Source organism: Echinops telfairi, unplaced genomic scaffold (assembly GCF_000313985.2).
Source record: "Echinops telfairi isolate 266 unplaced genomic scaffold, ASM31398v2 ScPeMD7_60;HRSCAF=208, whole genome shotgun sequence".
NCBI classification, from domain to species: Eukaryota; Metazoa; Chordata; class Mammalia; order Afrosoricida; family Tenrecidae; genus Echinops; species Echinops telfairi.
The window spans coordinates 26,162,514-26,185,250 of NW_022103958.1; the positions used below are offsets into that span (position 1 = coordinate 26,162,514).

The 22,737-nt window shown below is 39.2% G+C and overlaps 1 protein-coding gene and 1 pseudogene across 1 annotated transcript in view; both read right to left on the minus strand.

The window, feature by feature from the left end:
• Positions 1–22,737, minus strand: part of ANO3 (anoctamin 3) — a 225,775-nt gene that overhangs the window by 193,589 nt on the left and 9,449 nt on the right. Inside the window, exon 3 of the mRNA XM_004708249.2 lies at positions 3,568–3,689. Coding sequence (XP_004708306.1) covers positions 3,568–3,689 — 122 coding nt within the window. The remainder of the gene's footprint in view (positions 1–3,567; positions 3,690–22,737) is intronic.
• On the minus strand, positions 9,306–21,655 carry LOC105979110 (annotated as a pseudogene).

Consider the following 22,737-nt stretch of genomic DNA (forward strand, 5'->3'; position numbering starts at 1 on the left):
GGAAGGGAGGGCTATATATAAAGTAAGAAAGGGCAAGCTCCTGCACAGTTTCTCTCCTTCTGAGCACTGCAGCATCACTTTTATTGTCTTGTAATGTACAAAATATCAAGCAAAGCACTAGCTACTGTCCCCTAATGCTCCATGATCATTTTCCAAAATTGGTCACATGTTCTCTGAATCCCCCACATTCCTGTCTCGTAGCTACTTGAGCCCCTTGCCCAGGCCTTTATGATGTTCAGTGTATCACAGGGTCTGATCACTACTTACCCAGTCACATGATAACAGATTAGCTTCTCTGAACCTTCAGTTGTTTACTTACCAAATAGGGATAAAATAAACTCTTATTTTTGGAGATATTAACAGTTAAAAGCTATAAAAAATGTTTAGTAATTGTTAGCTTTTAACATAATTTTTATTATCATTAATCACAGTCCAACTTTAAATACAGTGTTCCCATCGCTTCTTGGACTTTGGGCTAGGATCAAGTATAAATACAGTGTTCCTTCTGCTACACACACAAAACCTGTGGAGCTTGGAGGTGGGAAGATAGATTCATTGTTGAGATGTGCTCAAATAGCTTAGAATGACGTTCACATCGTTTCTTATCTCACTTTTGGTTGTCTTCATTATTAAGCGATTAGAGACTATGTTTGATGTGAGTGTATCATTAATCTTCATACGTAAATATCAATTAGAACCATTATCTCAATCATTTAACTGGTACACTAACAAAATAATCTATTAAATTTAGTTTCACATCCCATAAAGCTTAGTAAAATTTCTGCAGAACACTTAGCCAATGTCTCATTTCCAAGCTTATACCCTCTAGGGAGACTTAAGAGATCTATCTTCCAAGAACAGCTCTTAAGTACTCACTGGAGAAAGAAATAAGTTGATGATTATCAAAACTTTTTATGTATCTTCTTACCAAGCCATTAGTACCAGAAGAGAGAAAACATCTACATTTTGTTTCTTAATTCTAGTACTAGAATGACTTCCCAAGGAGCAAAACACAGGATTTTTTGGTTTGTTTTTTGTTTTTTCCCTGTAGTATAATCATTAAGAAAATAACATAACATACATGTGGGCAGCCTGACTACAGAAAGAAAGAGAAAGAAGAGAAGGAGGAGGAGACAGGGCTTGGAATCAGATATCTTGGTTTTATGTCCTGCATCTAGGAAATATTAGCAATGAGCTGTTAGGCAATTCAATCAAACTCCTGCCCCAGTGTGTGTGGAGTGAAATTTCTTAATGGGGCCCTCTGACCCATTTCTCAAAATTAACCATTTGGTAACTGCCACCAAATGATTACGTGGGACTAGGCAAATAAGGTATGCGTAACACTAATTGAGGAGATTGGTCAATTTTCATTACCCCATTACCCTGGCTATAAGGATGAGCCATCTTTGATGTAGCACCACAGCGAGAAAGCCTAGTACCATCAGAAGTGTCTGACATGCAAAGGCCAACACCAGAAGCACCGACTGTGGCATGGAGACTGTGGAGCAGATCCAGGGGAACTGCACCGAGACTACGGGACTGAGACACAGAGCAACAGGTGGACTTCCTGATGCAAGAGGCAAAGCCAAGAGACCATGTGGCTGGCAAAGCCCTGAGAGAGACTCGGCTGCTGGCTGCAGAGGGCTCTTGCTGTGGACCAATGACTGTATATTGTTTACTGCTCCTGGCTTCTGATAACCGATGACCCTAACAAACGCCCACGTTGTGAGTACTATCACAAATTATATCCACATATAGAATGCTATGCACATGAATTACTGAACCCAATACAGACGTGGAGGGCCGTAGAAGGAGGAGTTGGTGTCCGAGTAGGTAAAGAAGGATGAAATTGCGGAGGCTTGTCTGATTCCTGCCTCTTGGCCTTGGGGAAGCTGAAGGAGGTCAGTTATGCCGCCCACCACACACGCACACACACACAGATTACTGCACTCTGACTTATCCAAAAGACCCCCTTCTATGATGAAAATATTCTATACCTTTGTATCTTTACTGTCCAATAGAGTAGCAGCTAGCCACATATTTATTTAGCATATATATATATATATATATATAAAATTTTAATCGAAATGATCACTTAAAACATTTCTCTCCTGAAAGAGTAGATGACATTTTATTTCTGGATATAAGTTTGTAGTTAAATTGTCATGTATGGCTAATACGCCAAATCTATCATTTCATTTCCCTACCTAGAGTTAACCTCTCAAGAATTATATTAAGTAAAGGGAAGGGTGGAAAGCTAATTTAGCTAAATATACATAAAACACTTTAGCTTAAACAATCAAGACAACTTGACATTTAGAACTTAAGGGGGATCCCTGGTGGTGGAGCCCTGGTTATGCATTGAACTGCAACCTTCATGGTCAGCAGTTCAAAACCATCAGTATATTCATGGGAAAAAGACTGGGCTTTCTACTCCTGTAAACCGTTACAGTCTAGGAAACCCACACGAGTCAGCTATGAGTCAGCATTGACTTGATGTCAGTGAGTTTAGTAAATTTTACTATTCTAGAATATGTTAGTATACTTTCTTTAGTTAACTTGGATAGGAGGTATAAAAGCAAAGGATTCTATAGTTAGAGATCTATTTTTTCAACCCAGCTGTGTCCCTGCCTAGAGCAGAGATGAACAGAAAACATGCCTCTTTAATCTTTATTTTCTAGATTGTGCTCCTTAGGGTACTTATTATGCAAATGTATTTTTACAAAATAATTCCCCACTTTAAGCCAAAGGGCAAAAGGAAGAGAAAAGTGAGATCAGGATGATCCAGGATTTGTCTAGAAAATTATCCAAAGGAGAGGGTGCCGCCTTTACACATGTAATGGCGAAAGGAAGCAGTATCCTTGTGGCACCAGCTGTTGCACGATCACCTGTGGATCTCTGAAGAGTCCACAACCACATTTATTTGATTTGAGAGATACTGGTATTCTTGGGCCTCAAAGTTTATAAAACTTCATTCTTCATACAATTATTTATATACTGCAAAACTACAATTTCAGTGAGATATTCTCAAACTTCAAAATATAAATCTGTGCTATATGATCAGATATTTACATTGAACCATATCTTTTTACATGGTCATCTCATCTAATCTTCAAAAAAATGCTACCAGGTAGAAAAACCATGGATCAAATTTGAAAGATGAGGAAATCAGGACACAGAGAAGGTTTAATTAATTCACGCAATCTTTCCCACCTAGTAAGTTGTGGAACTGGATTTCAGATCCAAATCTATTTGATCCCAAAATGCAGATTCTCAGTAAACCATGATACCTTGAAAAGAATGCAAATGTGAGACAAACCTCAAAGGAATATGTCACTGAAAATGTTTACTTTTTAGATTAAGGTTTTTGACATTTCTGTTGGAATATGTGAATAAATGTGTTGTCTTCACAAAACTTCACTTTTGAATTTTTTAATAGGTATTTGAACCTGTTAATGTATGTACTCCAGAACAAAGGCAATTATGTAGCTGAATATTCCAAAGAACGGAAAAACTTTACAAGTTCCAGTCTATAAAATAACTTATTGGTAGCGTAGTTTTAATTACCTTAGACAATGACTTTGGTTTGAGTGCAGACTTATCTTTGAGAACAGAGTCTCTAATGAGCCGAGACCGGTCATAATGAGCAGGCTCTGAATCATCCATGTAATCTTGATCTTTTCCTAGGCCTAGAAAAAGAAAGAGCAAGTTATATCTTTTCAAAATTATCAAGAGAGACATTTTATTGAGTATGTTAGTGCCCATTAAACATGAAAAGACCAATATGTAGGCCTTTGAACTTCAAACATTTGACTATTGAAAAGAAAAAAAATAGATGGTCAATTTGTTTATAACTGCATATATGTTATTATTTAATTAGTAATACTTACAATTTGTTATAACAGATGTGATACCTGTATACATAGTAGCACCAAGATTTAACAGAGTAGAAATTAAGATGGTATAAGTTACTGTGTTTGGGGGTGTGATTAATAGGTGTTGTTTTTAGGGGCCATCAAGTCTGTTCTGACGCATAAAGACCCACCTTCAACAGAGCTAATCACTCCCTGGTCCTGCACCATCCTCACAACAGTTATTATATTTGAACTCACAGTTATAGTCACTGTGCCAATTCATCTTGTTGAAGCCTTCCTCTTTTTTGCCGTCCCTCTACTTGGCCATGTATGATATTCTTCTCTAGGAACTGGTCTCTTTTAACATGTCCAAAGTATGTGATATGAAGTCACCCACCCTTGCCTCTAAGAGCATTTAAAAAATTCTTCTTCTCCAGCACCTTAATTTAAATGCACCGACTTGTCTTTGGTCTTCCTTATTCAATGGCCAGCTTTCACGTGGCTAGGAGGCAACTGAAAATACCAGGGCTTGTGTCAGGCACACTTTAGCCTTCAAAGTAAGTCACGTACTTTTCAACATTTTAAAAAGGTCTTGTTAGCAGATTTACCCAGTGCAATGTGTTATTTGATCTCTTGACTGCTGATTCCATAAGAATTGATTGATTAATACATGATTAATAACAGCTAACACTGAATAATGAATAACATGTATGGGGTACAAACTGTAAATCATACTTTACATGGATAATAACGTTAAGTTCTTATAAGAACTCTACTTAGTAGGTATGATTCTTATCTATATTTAATAATAAAAAACGGAAGTGTGTGAGAACTAAGTATAGCTTGTCAAAGCCAATAAACCAATAAGACAAACGTCTACAATTGAAACACAGCTGGATATGATTCCAAAGTTGATGCTTGTTAATTCTTCCTCCTCTGTCCTTAGCTGAGATAAATTCCATTCTTTCAATAGTTATTTGTTGTTAATAAGTCTTACTCCAATCGTGATGCCTCGTTCTTCTGCACATAATGCAGCCTCTCTTATTATTTGCTCAGTGTGTAAACTGAGTAAGTATGGTAAGAGAACAGCACTGCAATGCACACCTTCCTGATGTTAAAGCATGCAGGATCCCTGGTTCTTCCTACACAACTGCCTCTTGTTCTTCATGAGATCAAGAGAGTGCTCTGGAATTCCCATTCTTCTCCAGTCTATCCATGGAAGACATGGTGAAATAAAAGCTGAACAGATTTCAGAGGGCAGTTCAAGAAGACAGATTAAAGTATTATAATGAAATGACCTAGAGTTAGAAACCAAAGGGGAGGTACGTGGTTGGTATTCCTCAGACTGAAAGACTGAAGAAAACACTTCAAGCCTTGAATTCAGTTAATGCTTATGGAAGTAGCAGTCAAGAAAGCAAACAATGAATTGCATTAGGCAATTCTGCTTTATAATATCTCTTTAAATTGTTAAAGAGAAAAATCATTTCAAGGACTAAAGTGTGCCTCACCAATTCATGTTATTTCAATAACTTCATATGCATACAAAATGTATAAGGAAGACTGAGAAATAATTTGAATTATGATGTTGGTGAACATCATTAAATATAAAACAGAAGAACAAACAAACAAGAATGTCCAGCCATAACACTCCCTAGCAAAGAGGATGGGTAGACTTACTCGCCTATACACAGACATCGTATCAGGAGGGACCCGTTAGGACCTCATTCTAAGTAAAGTAGAGGTTTAGCAAAAAGAAGAAGAAACCCCTCCATGAGACAGATTGACATAGCAGCCCCAACAATGGGAAGAAATAATAGCAACTGTGAGTGAAGCTGCGTCAGGACTCTTGCAGTCTCTTCCTTCAGTTGTACATACTGTCTCCGAGTCACAACCAACTTACAGACAGCCAACAACACCCTTCCACTCAGCCTACTTTTTAGACAGAGAATTTTCATTTGTTAGTTTAGTTTTATTTGATCTCGACTTCTCTCCTCTTAAGTATTATAGTACAAGTAATACTGGAAGATGTACATCCTTATATCACACCTCCTACTTAAGGAAATCTTAATTGTGTAAGATTTGCCAAAAGTCAGTATCTTCACAAAGTCTTTCCAGATAGTCTATAGCCCTTGTGTCCCATGGTCCCAACAAGAACTGATGATTCTGTCTTAGGGATTTTAATATATTTTATTGTTTATTTTTCTTGTTGTCATTCTTCACTTTTTGCCTCTTTTATTTAATTTTGCTGAAATTGGATTCAATTATCCAAATGACAAGCCTTACTCATTATTGTCTTTATTCTGATATTACTTCTTGCCTTTAATTTCCTGTAGAGCCTAACACAACTTCATCATTAATAGAATAGTTAATGGGAAAAGGAAAATAATAACGAAAAGTACTTGTTATTTTGGAAATTCTGAGTGGAAAATTCTATAATCTAAACATTTTAATTGCAATTTGTCTCGAAATCACACAAGAGTTTTTACTGCTTGTCTAATGACAGCTATCTTATTAGCAAGATTATAACTGGTTGCTACAAAAAGCAAGTTGTTTCCCTAGATTTTATTTATTTTAATTAATTTATTTATTCATGTATTTATTTATTATTTGTTGGGTGCTAATAGATATAGCATATCATTGCATAGTTTAATCACAGCAAACAGAATTGTACAATTGCTACCATAATCAGTTTCCAAACACTCTTTTTCTTCCTGAACTCCTTGACATCGTCTCTCTTTTGCCCCCCCACCAGCCTTGAACCCCCACCCCACAAAAATCTCTTATTCTAATTCCTGTCCTTATCAGTTCCTCAGTCCTGGGTTTCATATGCCAAGACAGAAAAATCTGTAATACATCTTCAAGTGGGTGGCCTCCAATGACATAACATCTCTGAGATACACCCTAAGATGAATAAACAAAAACAAAACAAAAATATGGAATATGTTAAAAACCAAATGTTCATAAAATACCTCCCACAACTGAGAACTAATATTTCCTTCTTTTTTTAAAAACAAAATCCATATAAATTACGAATGCTTTTGGAACAAATTTTGTCAATGTTTCAAAGCTTAACTGGAAAGTAACCTTAAAATCATAATGCCAAAGAAAGAAAAGTTATTCTCACAAATGTCCTTTCATTCTATAATAACACAATAAGGAAATGTGAAATAAACATAGAAGTCATTGTCATCTAGCAAACAGAAACTCCATTATTTTGTTTCACAGGAACATCTGTTATGATTCTAAAACCTGGTGTCATCTTGACCTCAATAAGTATTTGTTGAATGAATAAATTAATGTAATGCACATCATATTCCGTCTGATCTACTTTCGATTATATATGTAGCTGAACCATTTATCAACACCTGCTCAAGTTCCCTAATTCTGGTCATGACCATAGTTTGTGAAAGCCTCCAACTTCTCTCCCTGTTTCTATAGTGCCCACAAGACATGGCAGCCAGAGTGGCCCTTTAAAGCCTAAGTAAAAGCACCCTGTACCTCTACTTAAAATTTTCAAGGTTTTCAGACCCAAAGCAAAACCAAATCCATTGTCACTGAGTTGATTGCAATTCTACAAACCCTATATATAGGGTTTTCAAAGTTGTAAATTTTTATGGGAGTAGGTAGCCGTAGCTTTCTCCTGAGGAGCAGCTGGTGGGTTTGAACCATTGACCTTGCAGTTAACAGTCCCATGCTGACCCAATAATGCCACCAGTTCGAAGTAAAGCCGCCAGAGCTTATATTGGGCATGCCACTGGACGTGTGTATTCTGACTCCCTACTCCCGTTTACCACCTGTCCTCATGGTCTCTTACTGACAGAACCAAAATACCACAAATAGATGGTTTTAAGAAGCCAAAAATTATTTTTTTCATAGTTTAGATGTTTGAATGATGGACACTGACTTCAAGGGAAGGGTTTTACTCTCCATTTTAAAGAAAGGTCCTTGTCTCTAACTTGTTTCCTTGTGCCTTAGCGATGTCCACGTGGCACGTACCTTTCCCCGTCTGCTCGCCTACTCTGTTCCTTTCATATTTTACAAGATAGGCTCAAAACCACATTCTCTACTAACCTTGTCTCCTAAACAAAACAGACAACCATTTCAAAATGCAACTCTAACCACAGGTAGCTGGGATAATAAAATTATCTCCTCAAGTAGTTCTTGGGATTAACTAGATACTCTCTACAAAGTGACTTGACCCTAGAATGTATTGAATAAAAAAAGATACTTCTCTTTACTTTAAGGAGCTCTGAGAGCAATGTCAGTGGGTTCAATATTGGGCTGCCAAACACAATGCTGGGGGTTCAAAGCTCCTGTGAGAGAACGATGGGACTGTCTATTCCCATAAAGATTTACAGTCTGCAAAATGCTAAGGACAGTTCTACTTTTTCCCACAAGGTCACTATATCTCAGAATAAACCCAACAACAGTGGGCTTTTCATTTACTTCTATGTTGGTGCACAATTTCTAGTATTAAAAAATCTACAAATTATGTAGGTTGGATCCACTTACAAAGCGACATGTTCCATATTGAAGGCTAATTAAATATAATATCATAATTTGAGAATGCTAACAGATAATATTAAATTTAATCTATAAATTATTTTCCCATTCACCAAAGTATGATTTATGAGGAAAACGAATGCTGAGTCAAGTGGAGAGGGGAGGGAGCACTAGAACGGATCGGGATGAGGTTTACACATGTTTTTTTTCCTTTATGATGCATAAATATTTGGTCACACAGGGTACCAAAACACTTTCACTTTTTGGTTGTCTGGTACTCTAGGAAGAATAAAGACTGGTGCCAAGGAGGGCCAATTGCAATGAGGTAAAGCAACACAGCCAGGGAGGCTTCTCACAGGAGGCTGACCTTTATTTGACGGGAAAATGCTATATCCTAGTTGGGTTTGGGATGTAGCTGGTCAGCCTGGAGTGGGTGTGGGTGGAGCCCTGGGGGAAGAACTGGATGCAGAGCTGGGTCCTAAAAGGGGCAGGAGGACTTAGGAGTGTGGGATGTGGGGCGTGGGAAGGGGACCAGGAATGATGAGCCATGAGTGGCCGGGACCTGTTGCTATGATGACACCCATGTGAGAACTGTACACTCACATATACACATATAAGTGTTTAAGAAAACATGCAAAATCAAATGTCACCCTTTCCTTGAAGTGGAGCTACCAAAGCAAGTTTTGAAAGGAGATTGGGCCTTGCTAGGTCCTAGGGAGGTCTGCAAAGGGGGTGTCCGGGTGTCCCAACAAGGAGGCCCACAGATCCTCCCAGCAGGGGAGACAGGACGTGGGAAGCACTCCACTGAGTCAGGCTTAAAATTCAGTCTTTGGAGAAAGCGGCCTTTCTAAACAGGCTTCCCAGTAGTGGAGAAGTGGAGAAGCTCCAGGTACCACCATACAGATCCCCAAAACTGACTTGCAAGGGGTCCACACAATAGCCAGGGCTTCAAGCTGCAGTGACAAGACTGAAGAATGAACAGAATTGGCGATACTTCCATCCTTGCTGGGTGGCATCAGGGGTAGGACACCAGCACACCTGAGCAGGTAGAGCTAAAGTGGCAGTGGCAGCCGGGAAGGTGAACGCAGCATGTGAGATAGTTGGGGTCAGCTCTGGGGCATGTAGTGGGTAGGGCACCCAGGCCTCTGGAGATGTGGGGATCAGAGCAGCCCCCATCAGGTCATAGGGGTCCCATGCAATGAAGTATGCTTCCAGGGAGGGGTCAGCACTGGAGGGGTGGGGTGTCACCATTAGCTTGCTCATGGCCATCTTTGTTGGCCTTGGCAAACTCGAGCCTCAGAGTCTGCAGGCTCTCCGGGTCAAAGTGAATGCTGTTCAATGTATTCTTGGCCACTCCAGCTCCTGCCCGGCTGTCAAAGATCACAAAGCCAACAGGCTGTCTTGATGTGAGCTTGATCAGGGGCCCTCCATCCCCTTGAACAGCCAGAAGAGCAGGCAGTGTTCTCTGGGTTTCATATCCACAGGGGGGCCACTGACAAACGGTGTCCACTCTAAGGAGTCCACATTTTGTTTCAAGTATAATTGGAAACCCTTGCTAGAATTTAAGCAGAGAATTGATAAGATTTCTTACTTCTTTTGTAAATTTGTAGTAGCTGCTAGGTGGAACATAGCTTGAAAAACAGTAAGAGTTGGAGTAGGGAGAGTAGTTAGGAGCTTTATTGAATTTTTCTACTGAAAGATGATAGCAGGGAGGAATAAGGTTTAGCAGGGTAAATGGTAAGCAGTGGTCAGATGCTGACTATATATTGAAACTGAGCCACGAGGACTGACTGAATGTGTTCAATAAACACTTGAAAAGATTTAACTTGGCTATGAAGCTACCACAACTGGAAAGTGCTATGTTCTTCCAATGGATTTTTCTTATTTACATAATTCTGAAATAGGCTTGTAGTCTCAGTAGAAAATTCTATCTTTTACCTTCACAACAGAAAACACTTTTTGAAAAACAATGAAAACGAGCAGATTCTTATTTTATAGAATTAAAGTGAGCATGTACTCATGTGACAATAATTGTTAAGAAAGGAGGCCGACAGACATTCCATCAATTTAAACTGTTAAATTCGTAGACGGCATCAAACAATGTCTTAACACTTTCATATAAAGCATTTCCTGAGAAAACCTTTGATTTTAAAAGATTAGAAAGATGTCTGTTTTAGTTGGTTGCACTCAAATTATGTTGGTCTGAAGGAACCCTGTATATTCTTTTTAGTATATTGTGTACATTTACTGTATAGGCAGGGTAAGTAGTAAGCAAACAGTGCCTATTAATGTTGAAATCTCTGTTTTTTCACTTTCCATAACACTAAGAAGAAAAATGAGTAAGTATGTTGAAGAACATCTAAGAGGAATGGGCACTATCAGTCCACCAAGGTTCCATATTTATGATGACTTGGATCAGCATTTCCCAGAATGACTGTAGGGGAGGATGTGAGGGCTGTGGAGAGGTGGAGTACCCTGACATCGTGCAATGTTCTTTGAAGAATGGAATTAAAGGCTCACAGAAGACAAGAAAACAAAAAGAGAGAGAAAAGAAGGTACTAAACAATTCTAAGCCTCCCAACAAAATTAGCAATCTTTAACCAACCAGTCCCAGCATGTTTTGTAACTGAATTCTGCCCCAATCTTCCCTCCAAATGATAGTTATTACATCCTGCAATAGCACCCCTGCTTCAATTCCTGGTAATGCAAGGACTGAGTGTTCAGCTGCTAACCAAAATATGGGCAATTCAAACCCACCGAAGCACCTTTGAGAGAACAGACTGCGTAATTGGCTTCTGGGATCATTACAGATGAGAAAGTCCTAGAGGAGAATCCCACGCTGTCACATGAGAGCCAGCCTGAGTAAAATGTGACTCAGCACCTCGACTGTGGTGATTAAGAGAGAAGGGGAAAGATAAACCCTGCTTGCGATGGAGCCTGTTTCCCATGGACTACACATTTGGTAATTTATCTCGACTCTTGGCGAATCTACTGCTTCCTTTGTAAAAAAAAAATGAACACAGTATGTAACCCCAAAAGTTATGAAAATTATGGGAAAGAATGCAGGGCAAGTGCTTCGTAATGCAAATCCAGTAGTTATTGTTATTCCACTATAGAATTTGTGAGAAGCCCTGGTGGTATACACGGCTGATAAGCACAAGGTCAGCAGTTTGAATACACTCGATCCTCTGCAGGAGAACGATGAGGCTTTCTGCTCCTTTGGCGTCTTACAGTCTCAAATACACAAGGGTGGGGCGTGTGGTTATACTCTGCCTCTAGGGTTGCTATGACTTCTATTTTGAAGATAGTAGGAAGAACTGTTTAGTATAGATATGATTGGGCTCTGTAGATTCAGTGTGAAAAGAAAGTTTAATGGGTGACAGAATAAAGCAATGAAGAGTTATTTACTGAATCTCTACTATGTGCCTGAGCCTTGATATCACCGTGATTAAGCCATCAGCTGCTAACCCAAAGGGCACATTTTGAACCCACCAGCTTGTCCAAGAAAAAAGGAAGGGGCTGCCTCCTACAAAGATTGCAGTCCCACTGAGTCCATTATAACGCATAGCCACCCCTAGTTTAGAGTAGAACTTCCCCAGCGGGTTTCCAATACTGTGAATCTATACAAAAGACAGCATCACATCTCTCTTCTTCAGAGCATCTATGGATTTTAACCTTTGACTTTCCTATTTACAGCTGAGCTCTTAACCGCTGTGCTATCAGGAATCCTCCGGCAAAGATTCCAGGTTTGGAAACCCTGTCCTTTGCAGTTCAAATGAATCGGGACCAAGTGAATGACAACTGGATTGTTTTTTTGTGGCATTTAGTTGATGACATTGCTATATACCGGGAGCTATGCGAGAGCCATGTCTCTTCATTTTCACTCAACAACTCTGTAAAGCAAGATTTATTAAGCCCACTTTACAAATAATATGATTGAGGCTCTGAGTTCATTGAGAGAGGTAAAGTAACATGCCAGTCACATAGCTAGTAGATAAAAGAAGGGATTTTTGATGAATGATCCAGCTAGGTAAAAAGGCACTTTGTCCGTGATATATTACAAATTAAACTGGGCAATCTTCCAGATCTGAATCTATTGAAACTTGAAAGTCCCTTTCTCTAAGGCACTCATTTTGAACAATGGGAAAATTCACCATGTAAGGAAACACTAGCTACATACAATTAACCTGCCATAATGTCAATGTTTTCTTTGAGCTACCAGTGGAAAAATAAACCTTCTAATGGACTGCATTGCTCAGGTTCCAAAAAACGGCAGCAGAACCTGTTGATACTTGGAAACTTCCCTCCAGCAGCCGATCAAATCCTCCAAGTTTGTACTCTGCACTCCTGAAGCAAAATTAGGGTCTGCAGCTAATTTGATCTCTTTGAAGTTAAAAAAAAAAAGCCACATTGATGGCAATTTTCAATTGCCATATATGCAGGTGACAGCTGGACAATGAATGTGGAAAACTGAAGAAGAACTGCTGCCTTTGAATTATGGCTTTGCCAACAAATATAGAATATACCCCGAATTGCCAGAACTAATCGGTGTAGTAAGAAGTACAACTGGAATGTTCTTTAGAAGCAAGGATGGTGAGGCTTTGTCTCACTTACTTTGAGCATGTCATGTGTAGGGATCACTCCTTGGAGAAGGGCGTCCTGCTAGATAGAGAGGTTTCAGTGAAAACGAAGACCCTTAAATAGATGGATGAGCATAGTAATGGCAACAATGGGCTCAAACCTAAGTGTCACTATGGGGATGGAATAGGACCAGGTAGAATTTCACTCAATTGTATGCAGGTCCCTTATGTGTCTGAACTAAGGACACTTAACAGTAATAGCTTCTTTTTTGTTTTAACATTTTAAAGCAACATGTTTCTTAAATGCATACGTGTGTTTTATTTAATTACTGAGTTCATTTGATGTGATTTTGCTTGATCTCTTCTCCACGCAGTTAAAAGTATGACAAACAACTGACTCTAACTAATCATAGACATGATCCCTGAAGATGTTAACTGAATGCTGACTAATACATATTCCCTGGACAAGCGTTACAGTCAAATGGATTCCTGAGATGCTTAGAGATGCAATAAGCAGGTATAACTTCATGCTCAATTTCATTATAAATATTGATATATCATCATATCTATGTGCTTTAAACATCCAAGAAGCTGTGATGTTCTCTAACTTGAATGAATGATAGATTGATGCCAGAGGGTATTAAAATATTGTGTATGTGATGCAATGCCTGGAGTTGTACAAATCTATATAAATACATGACATTTTGGTAAAATAATTGAGATGCAGTCAAGTGAAGAAAGAAATGGGGTGTTAGGGCACTTAATTTCTTAGGCAGTATGGGATGGCAAACTATACAAAAACAGAAATATGAAGTAGAATAGAAATAGAAAGTTTTATGAGACGAGTGTGCTTGTTAAGCTGGTACTAGTACTAACTTGTGAGCATGCTTATAGTGAACTGACATGAGTATTATGGTCCAGTAGACTTTGTTTTCTTTTCAAAGGCAACCTCCTTCAATTGCTATGTCAAATGCTTGTGTAACCTGGCGGAGTGTGTTTGTTCTGATGAAATGCTCTGTTTGAAGTTGAATATGGAATGAATCTGCTAGTGGTAGTTTGTTGTTTTTTAATTATGATCATTTAATAATCTAGCAAGATTTCTAAATCACACACATAAAAATGAGTACTATGACTAATGTGTAGTTATCTAAGATGTTATTATAAATAACACAGTGCATGGTTCAAAACATTATTAAAGTATTTTACTAATGTTCTTAAAAATAGACCAAGGAAATTTTTGTATCAGACATGGAATTTAGTATTAGGGACATTTTGAAATAAGAATGCTAAGTTCACTTCCCAGAATATTTAAAACTGATTCTCTAGAGCTGGGGCGCAAGGAGTTTTAGGGCTCCCAAGTAATTTCAGTGTGCAATCCAAGGTTGCGAATTTCTTGGGTAAGCAATGTGGCGAGGCCACCAAGCGTTCACCAGTGAGAATGCAGGACTCACTGCTCTCAGGTTGCAAAGGAGGGGTTTGGGCAGAGTAGTGTCACCTTTTACTTTCATTTTATTTTTATTTAATTTATATAGGCCCAGTTCAAAGGCATTTCTCATGAGAAGTTCCAGGAAACCAGAAAATAAATTTTGCATACATCACACAGATTTTATGTAATAGCATCAAAAGGCAGTATAGGGGGTTGACTAAAGTTGTAGTCATTACAAAAAAAAAAAAGAAAGATAAATAAAGAATAAATCAAAATGGTTGCATTTTTATCATACAGCATTCCCTAAGAACTAACATTCAAGCACATAAAAAGCATATAGCACATATAGGGAATTAACACATTAGGGGGCTGCTGCAGTTTGCAAAAATATATAGTATGTTGTTAATATTTGCATAAAAATGGTTATAGAGTCAGGACAGACTCTTCCAATTTTATATGCTTTAAAATACTGGGTAACCACTAACCAGCATGACATTTCAATTTTGCAGACTACACATAAAATTGTGTATTATTGTGATTTATAGGTTTTTTTTATTTTTTAATTTACCAAAATATTTTGCTGAAATGATTTTTATTAAAATATTGTTTTTATTAAAACACATTTATGTTGTGTTTAATAAAATACAAGCCACAAGGAGTGACCTATGATAACCACACATGATCGTACCACGCTCAGAAGCTATCAGCATACTGCTCCATTTCTTTCTACCTCCTCTTGAATACATCGTTAACTAAAATAAGAGGTTTTTGCAGATATTTTGTACCTTTTGTTGTTTTTGGTGTCTTTGTATTTTTTATTTGACTTAGCAATACACCTTTAACTGTTCTATAATTTACCAATGACTGTGATACTCTAAGCAGTTGTGGGGACAATGTGGGTTGAGCATTGGGCTGGTAAACACAAAGTCAGTGTCTGCGTCCACTATTCAATCCTCTGTTGGAGGAAGATGAGGCTGTGTGAGCCTGTAAAGTTTTACAGTTTCAGAAACCCTACAAAGCGTTGCTGAGTAGCAATCAACTTGATGGCTGTGGCGCTTCATTGGCTGACAATGAATAGCAAAGACTAGAGAAGACGTAATACAATTATACTACAATGTTAGCAAAGAATATTGAATATTCTATGAACTACCAGGAAAACAGACATTTCTGTTTTGGAAGCTGCAGAGCCAGAATGCTCCACAGAAGCTAGGATAAGGGGATTTCAAAAGCTCCTTAGAAGTAATAGTGTTGAGAATTTCTCTCACTAGTATGGATATGTTATCAGGAGAGTCCAGTCCCTAGAAAAGCACATTGTGCGTAGGAAAGTAGAGGGCGAACAAAAAGAGGAAACCCCTTAACAAGGTTCCTTGATACAGTGCTGTAACAATAGGCTCAAACATGAAATAACCACGATTGTGAGGATGGCACATGACCAGGAGTGTTTTGTTCTGTTGTACATAGGGTTGCTATGAGTCAGAACCAACTCCATGTCAGTGGGCGGCCGTGGGTATGTGATACCCTAACCTATAGACGACTATTCTTCAAATTTATGCACTTACCATTAAAGCTAGTGATGAAGAAACTTAAGAAGTGTACAAAGTTCTTCAGTCTGAAATCAAACATGCAATAAGATGGATTAAAAATGATTGGCAACTAGACTGTGGAAGTTGGAAACAAAGAGTAAGGAACAGTAGTTTGAAAAGATCTCCTTGATGATAGAAATTATGTTAGAAACCCTATGATAGGACTTTGCAAGACCAATGACTTCTTCCTTGAAAATGCGTTTTGTGTTTTTAAACCAACATAACATGCGGACTTCACCACATGTAGTTCACAGGAATAAAATGGACTATCTTTATGGTAAGAGACAATGGAGAAGCTCAATATTACTAACTAAAACACATCCAGAGGCTAATCATCATTTGTAAATATGTAAGTTCAGAATGGGGATAAAGAAAACGAAAACCGGTCTACAAGAGCCAAATGTGACCTGAGTGTATTTCACCAGAATGTCCAGAGTATCTCCGGATTGAAGTGCCTTATGGACCAGTAATGGCAGAACACCCGAGAAGCTGTGGGAGGACATTCAAGAACATAAGAAAGGAAGAAAGCAAACATCACCCCAAAGATCTGAGCGGATGTTATAAGCTAATTCCCACTCACGGCAGCAGAGGAAGACTAGAGCAGACTGACTGGCACAGTGATGACCCTAACACAGGCTCAACCGCAGCGAGTGTGAAGAAGGAGCAGGGCTGGCCAGAGCCTCACTCCAGTGTGCACAGGGCCACTGGGAGTCTGAACCAATCGGAACGGTCATTTTGCTCCAACTTCTGATATGTATCATTATTATAAACAACGTCGTGGGGAGAAAGGAACTTTCGCATTTCTGATATAATTTTTAAATAGATTTTTAGAAGTAAAATGGAATTGTTCGTCACTTACATAAATGTTCCACCTATTCGCTCTATTTGTTCTGTGCATTTCTTCATTTCATCCATGGAGTAACCTCAAGGTGCCATTGAACATCAATTTGTTGAAATTGGAAAGAATCAGAGTTCAAGATGTCAAAATGAACTTAGGCCTCCACTGCCCTTTTATCTAAGAATATTTTAGCTAAGAAATGAAGCATTTATAAGGTAAACATCTACATAAATTTTTTAATTCATTATTTCAAAGGAAAGGTGTTGACTGATAAAGAGTAGTGTAGCCTAGAATTTACACAGAGGAAAGAGAAGAAAGTGAATCTCCTTAGTAGAGTCCCCTAGGCTGTCTGAACTAAAAAAAAAAAAAAAAAGAAACAGATAAATAAATAGAAGACAGGAGTGAGTATAGGAGGTAAAAACTTGGAGATAATTAAGTCAGACACTAGGCCTGGCAACATTTTCTTTATACAATTTCAAAGTGCTAGACGTAAAATCTGGGGAAGCAAATATGGAGCTTGACATTTCAGAGTACCCTCCTCTTTTTGTCACTGAGTGACTCTATAGGAGGGGTAGACCTGTCCAGCTGGCTTTCCAACTCTTTATAGGAATAAAAAGTATCATCTTTCTTCTGCAGAGCGGCTGGTGGTTTCAAACTGCTGACTTGGAGCATAGGAGCCCATCACATAACCAGTATGGTATGAGGGCTCCTTTTGTCACCGAGTAGGTCTCCTATATAAAAAGCCTTTTACCTTCTGAGAATCCATAGATCAGTTTAATATGACCTGTCTCAGCATGGTCTTGGGAACATTCAGCAAATGATTGGACAGGACTATGCAATTAAGGTACCTGTGATCCAACAAGGAGAATAGACAGCTTGCTAATCATGAAACTAAAGTGAATGACACTCTTGTGAGAGTGGGGCCATGCAAATAAAGTGCATATAACCATACAGAGGGAGATCGGTCAGTTTTGTCATCCTACTAGGCTTAAAAATGAGTCCCTCCAGAGGTAGGAAAGTGGTCCTTACTAACACCAAGAAGAGAGAGAAGTGGAGCACACCTGTACCCATAGGACTGTCTAGACCCATAAGATAGAGACGGAAAGCTATAGGAGTAGGTGCACAATGGTGAGGAGTAGTGGCAAAGAGACAACCACAGCAAACCAATGAGCCTATCATGAGCTCGCACAGCAGACTCATTGAACAGTGTGGCAAAGAATGGGGATGCCAACCCACCGAGTGAGATTGCTGAATACTTTTGACAGAAAGGGGTGGCCATGGGCATTCATCAGTAAAGTTAAAGAGCTCTTTAACACTTGCAAAGGTAGGACCGAGTCTATGCAAAGATGCGCAGGATGGCAAGTAAGCAAGGATCACAAAGAGGCCAGCCTTCTAATCTTAATGAGAAGAGGTTATCTTGCTTAAAGAACTGTATCCTGAGTTATCCCTGATCCCAAATTCATTATAACCCTAGAAAATTGTTATATCCCTAACAAATTCCATGACTGTGAATTCCGTGTGACCATTGCAATGAATTATCAAATCTACTAGAGAAGTAGAGACTAATTTTGGACGGATGACTACTATCAGAATTAGTATATAAAAATTGGAGAGATGAGGTAAGTCTGACCTCTACTTCATAGCAATCAGCCTTGAGATATTGATCTTGATTATCCTCCTTCTTATGAAGTTAAAGGATATCAGAAATTCTTTACCACACAATCTATACAGTTTCTAAGATTTTTTCCCCACCACTTGCCTCTGTTGTGTTAAGGTGACTGTGATACTGGATGCTATGCCTTTGGTATTTCAAATATTAGCAGGGTAACCAATGGTAAGCAGGCAACCTATGGTCTCAGTGAAGCTTTCAGACTGGAGTCAGGGAAGAAAGAAAAAAATATAGGCAATACATTTCTGAGGAATTAGCCACTGAAAACTGTGTAACTGTCTTCAGAGCATGGACTGATACATGGCCAGATGACAAGCTACACAGTTTGGAGGCACTCAAAACAGTCGAATAAACCAGTCCAAAAGTAGAATAAACCAGTGTAACAGGGATATAGGAATGCTTTCAGGACCTTGACTTCCTCACAGGGCATAACTCACTATGAGATGAATAATGAATCTAATAATGGTTTGGCCTAATATTGCAAGAATAACAAATTCAAGAGAAGTACTGTCACATTCATTAATAAAAAGAACACTTCAGATCTATATTGAAAGTACAATGTTATCTGTGATAGGATAATATTTATACTCCTATAAAGAATGCAAGTAATACAACTATTATTCAAACCCATTCACCAACCACCAAAGCTAGTGATGAAGAAATTCAAGAATTTTATCAAATTCTTCGGTCTTAAATTGATCAAACATTATGGTAGTTACATAATTTTCTGTCAACTTGATAAATAAGTATTGGGGTGGAATCAATCACATCACAACCTCATGACACCTTGTGGGCGTGGCTTTCTCATGAGGATTCTGGGAACTTCCTCTTTATCTCGCTTTGCTTCACATTCCTGTTAAAGGGCCACACTCGGGAAGCTGGAGAAGCCACCTGGAGACCCACACCAGTGTTGAGATACTTCCACCACCAATGGATCCACAAGACTTTGCACCCACTGGCCTGTGATCTTCCTGAATTTTTCATTATTGCATGAGACTGCTGGAGTCTGAAAAGTGGTTTATGGACTAGTATCAGATTTATGTGCTAGTATCAAACTTATAGATTTGCTCTGGACTAGGCTGGGATGTTTTTCAATATAGTTACTTTTTATTATAAAGCTCTCTCTTACACATATATGAGTGTCTCTGGATTTGTTTCTCTGTTCACCCTGGACTAGAACAAACATGCAATTAAGATGTAGTAATTATTACTGGTGAGAAGAATAAGAAAGTGGGAAACAAAGAGGAAGAATCTGTGGCTGGAAAAAATGGCCCACATGATAGAAACAAAGCTGGACATTTGTACATTCTTGCATAATGTAATTTTGCAAGAATAACAACTTCTTCATTGCAAACACCTTTTATCAACAACATAAATGGGAACTATACATATGGACCTCACCAAAGGTAATAAACTAAGGAATTAACTCTGTGTCCGAAGAAGTGTCAGTGGAGAGCACTCATTTCATAAAGAATAAGATTAAGATGCAGCATACAGTAAACAGAAACCTGGATGACAGATTGTTCCCCTTCCAGCAAGAAAAACGTCAGATAATAAAACAAACCAAAAGCTGTGGCAAAAACAATAAAGTAAGAATAATGGAGCATGAATTTGAGTATTTGATGGGAGAAGAGAGTTTTGATGGGGAAGAATACATCTGAACTTGATCATAAGAATATTCAAAGAAGGTATTGTTTATGTCTCCACAGGAAAGGGAGAGAGAGATTGGCTCTCATTCTGGTGTGCCAAGCCTTGAGGGCAACATACCTGCATGGAACAGAAGGGACTGTGAGGTCAGCCCCAATCTGAGATATGTTGACCCCTTCTCCCTCCCCCCTCCCCACCCCGCTAGAAGAAGGTGCTACAGAGGACAGCACTGAAAATACAGACTAGGTAGAGTAGCCAGTCTATCCTGTCCACATGAAAACAAAATAAAAGGGAATGAGAGAGAGACAGTGGACCTCCTCCTGTCCCACCAAGCCTCGAGGGTGATGCTCCTGCTCAGAGCAGCCAATGCACTCAGGGGACCATAGGGTTGGCCCCAGCTCAAGAAGTGTCCTCCCCTTATTGTCTCAAAGTGCTACAGAGGACAACATGGGAGACAGTGCGGAAAGTGGTCCTGGCTAACCCCCACATCCCCACTCCCCAGCGTGGTGAATCACAAAGGTACCATTAGAGATCAGCAATGGGAGCAAAATCACAAAGTCCCCGAGGTATCCCAAAAAATAGACCCCTTGACTTGGGGGGGCAGTACTTGGCACCTTATCTGACCTGGTTGGGGGACATTCACAAAGGTCAGCAGATTAACCCAAAACTATGTATAGACTTTTTAATTTTTTAAATCATATGTCTATCTATATAAGATTGGCAGGATAAATAATCCTGAGGAAAAAACAATGGGACCAACACGGGTGGTGGTGGTGGTGAGGGAGCAGTGAGCTCTGAAACTCAGGGACCGGGGAATATCAAGGGATTTAAAATAGATGGTGAGGGGGCTTAGAATGCCTGGTGGGGTTTGATCAATTGTAATGCAGCCTGGAGTAATTACTGAGAGGCAAATGAGGGGTGAACATGATGATGGGGCAGGAGGAATGTGAAAGGAAATACAGATAATTAGGAGGTAAAAGCTATATGTAGATGCATAAATATAGACATGTATATATGTAAATATATTAATATATAAAGATGGGGGCATTGGGCTATGAATTTATATTTATAGGTTAAAGCACTAAAGTAACATATGGACTTTGGGCCTGTACTTATGTCTTCCCTCACCACAACAAGACTTCTTTCTAATAAGGTGGCACTCTCTGATACTTACCCTCCTGGCACAGCTGAAGACGAAATGGGTGCAAAAGCAAATGTGGTGAAGAAGGCTGAAGGTGCCCGGTTATTAAATGATAAAGCATCTGGAATCTTAAAAGCTTGAAGTGTAGGAAACAACTGGGAAGAGAATGTATGTGGGCATACTCTCAACATTCATATGTTAAGGAGTCTGGAGGCCAATGCTTCCGTGGAAGAAACCCTCAAGTTTGTGGGTTGGAGATGTGTCACACTTACATTTTTCTAAGAAAAAGTCATTCCCTACAATGTCCCCCACAATAATGCCAAATTTAAAGTGCCGTTTGCAAACACAGGTTGGCTTACTATAAGCTTTAAGGTTAACTCCGTAAACACTATCTGCCTGAAGGTTGTCTGCCATCAAAAGAATTCAGATCCTACTGTCTGCCCCATCCTAAGTAGGGCCTACTCCTTTCTGATAAGGATAATGGATTGATCCCTTGAAGAGGAGCTGAAGGTCAAACCATCTCAGAGATGATCAAGGTTAGACAGCCATCTTGATTTTAAAGTCAAGTCATCTTGTTATGTATGTGCCTTCCTGTCACATATGTGCCCCTAGTACAACCCCTTCCTCTTCCTATTGCATGTATACCCATAGCTTATCCCCTCCTGTTACTTGTATGCTTATTGTTCAACCCCTTCCTATTACTTATGTGCTGACAGTGGCCTACATGCCTGAGATTATATAAAATTGTGAGATTCCATTACTCTCTCTTTCTCTGCTCAGTCCTGGCTCCTGAAGTCATGACTGAGGAGGTGAGCCCTTGCGTGCTTTATCTTGTCTGATGTATCTTTAATTTACCCCTCTATTGCACAACCACCCCATGGACCCATGCAGTTGTAGGGAGGCTGGTCCCACACATTGAAGTTAAGCATGCAGCTATCTAGAAGGGAAGCAACAAAATCCACCTGAAAGAAGCACACCAGCCTGTGTGACCATGAGGTATCAATGGTATCAGGTATCTGAAGATCAAAAACAAACAATCATATCTTTGTGAAGGAGAGGGGTCAGAGTGGAAGACCGTAGCCCATGTGTTGAAAATCAGAAACTCCCTCAGAGAAAGGATACACATAAAGGATAAGTCATCCAGCTCCAACAAAACACACATTATTCCTCTATAGTTCTTTAGTGCTTCCTCCCCTACTGTCATGGCCCCAGTTTGACCTCACAAATCCTGCTGGATGGGCATATGTACATTAGTACAGATAAGAGATTGCAACCTATGGAAATCAGGACAGATCAACCCCTCAGAAACAGTAATGAGAGTAACGATGCCCTGAGGGTACCTGAGGGGACAGGAAGGGAAGGGGTAGAGGGACAAGGGAGAACTGGTATCAATGATGGATGTTTAACCCCCCTTGAGGGGGAAAAATAACAGAACTGTCAGTGAAGGATACATCGGACAGTGTAAGATATGAAATAATATATATAGTAGGGTGGAA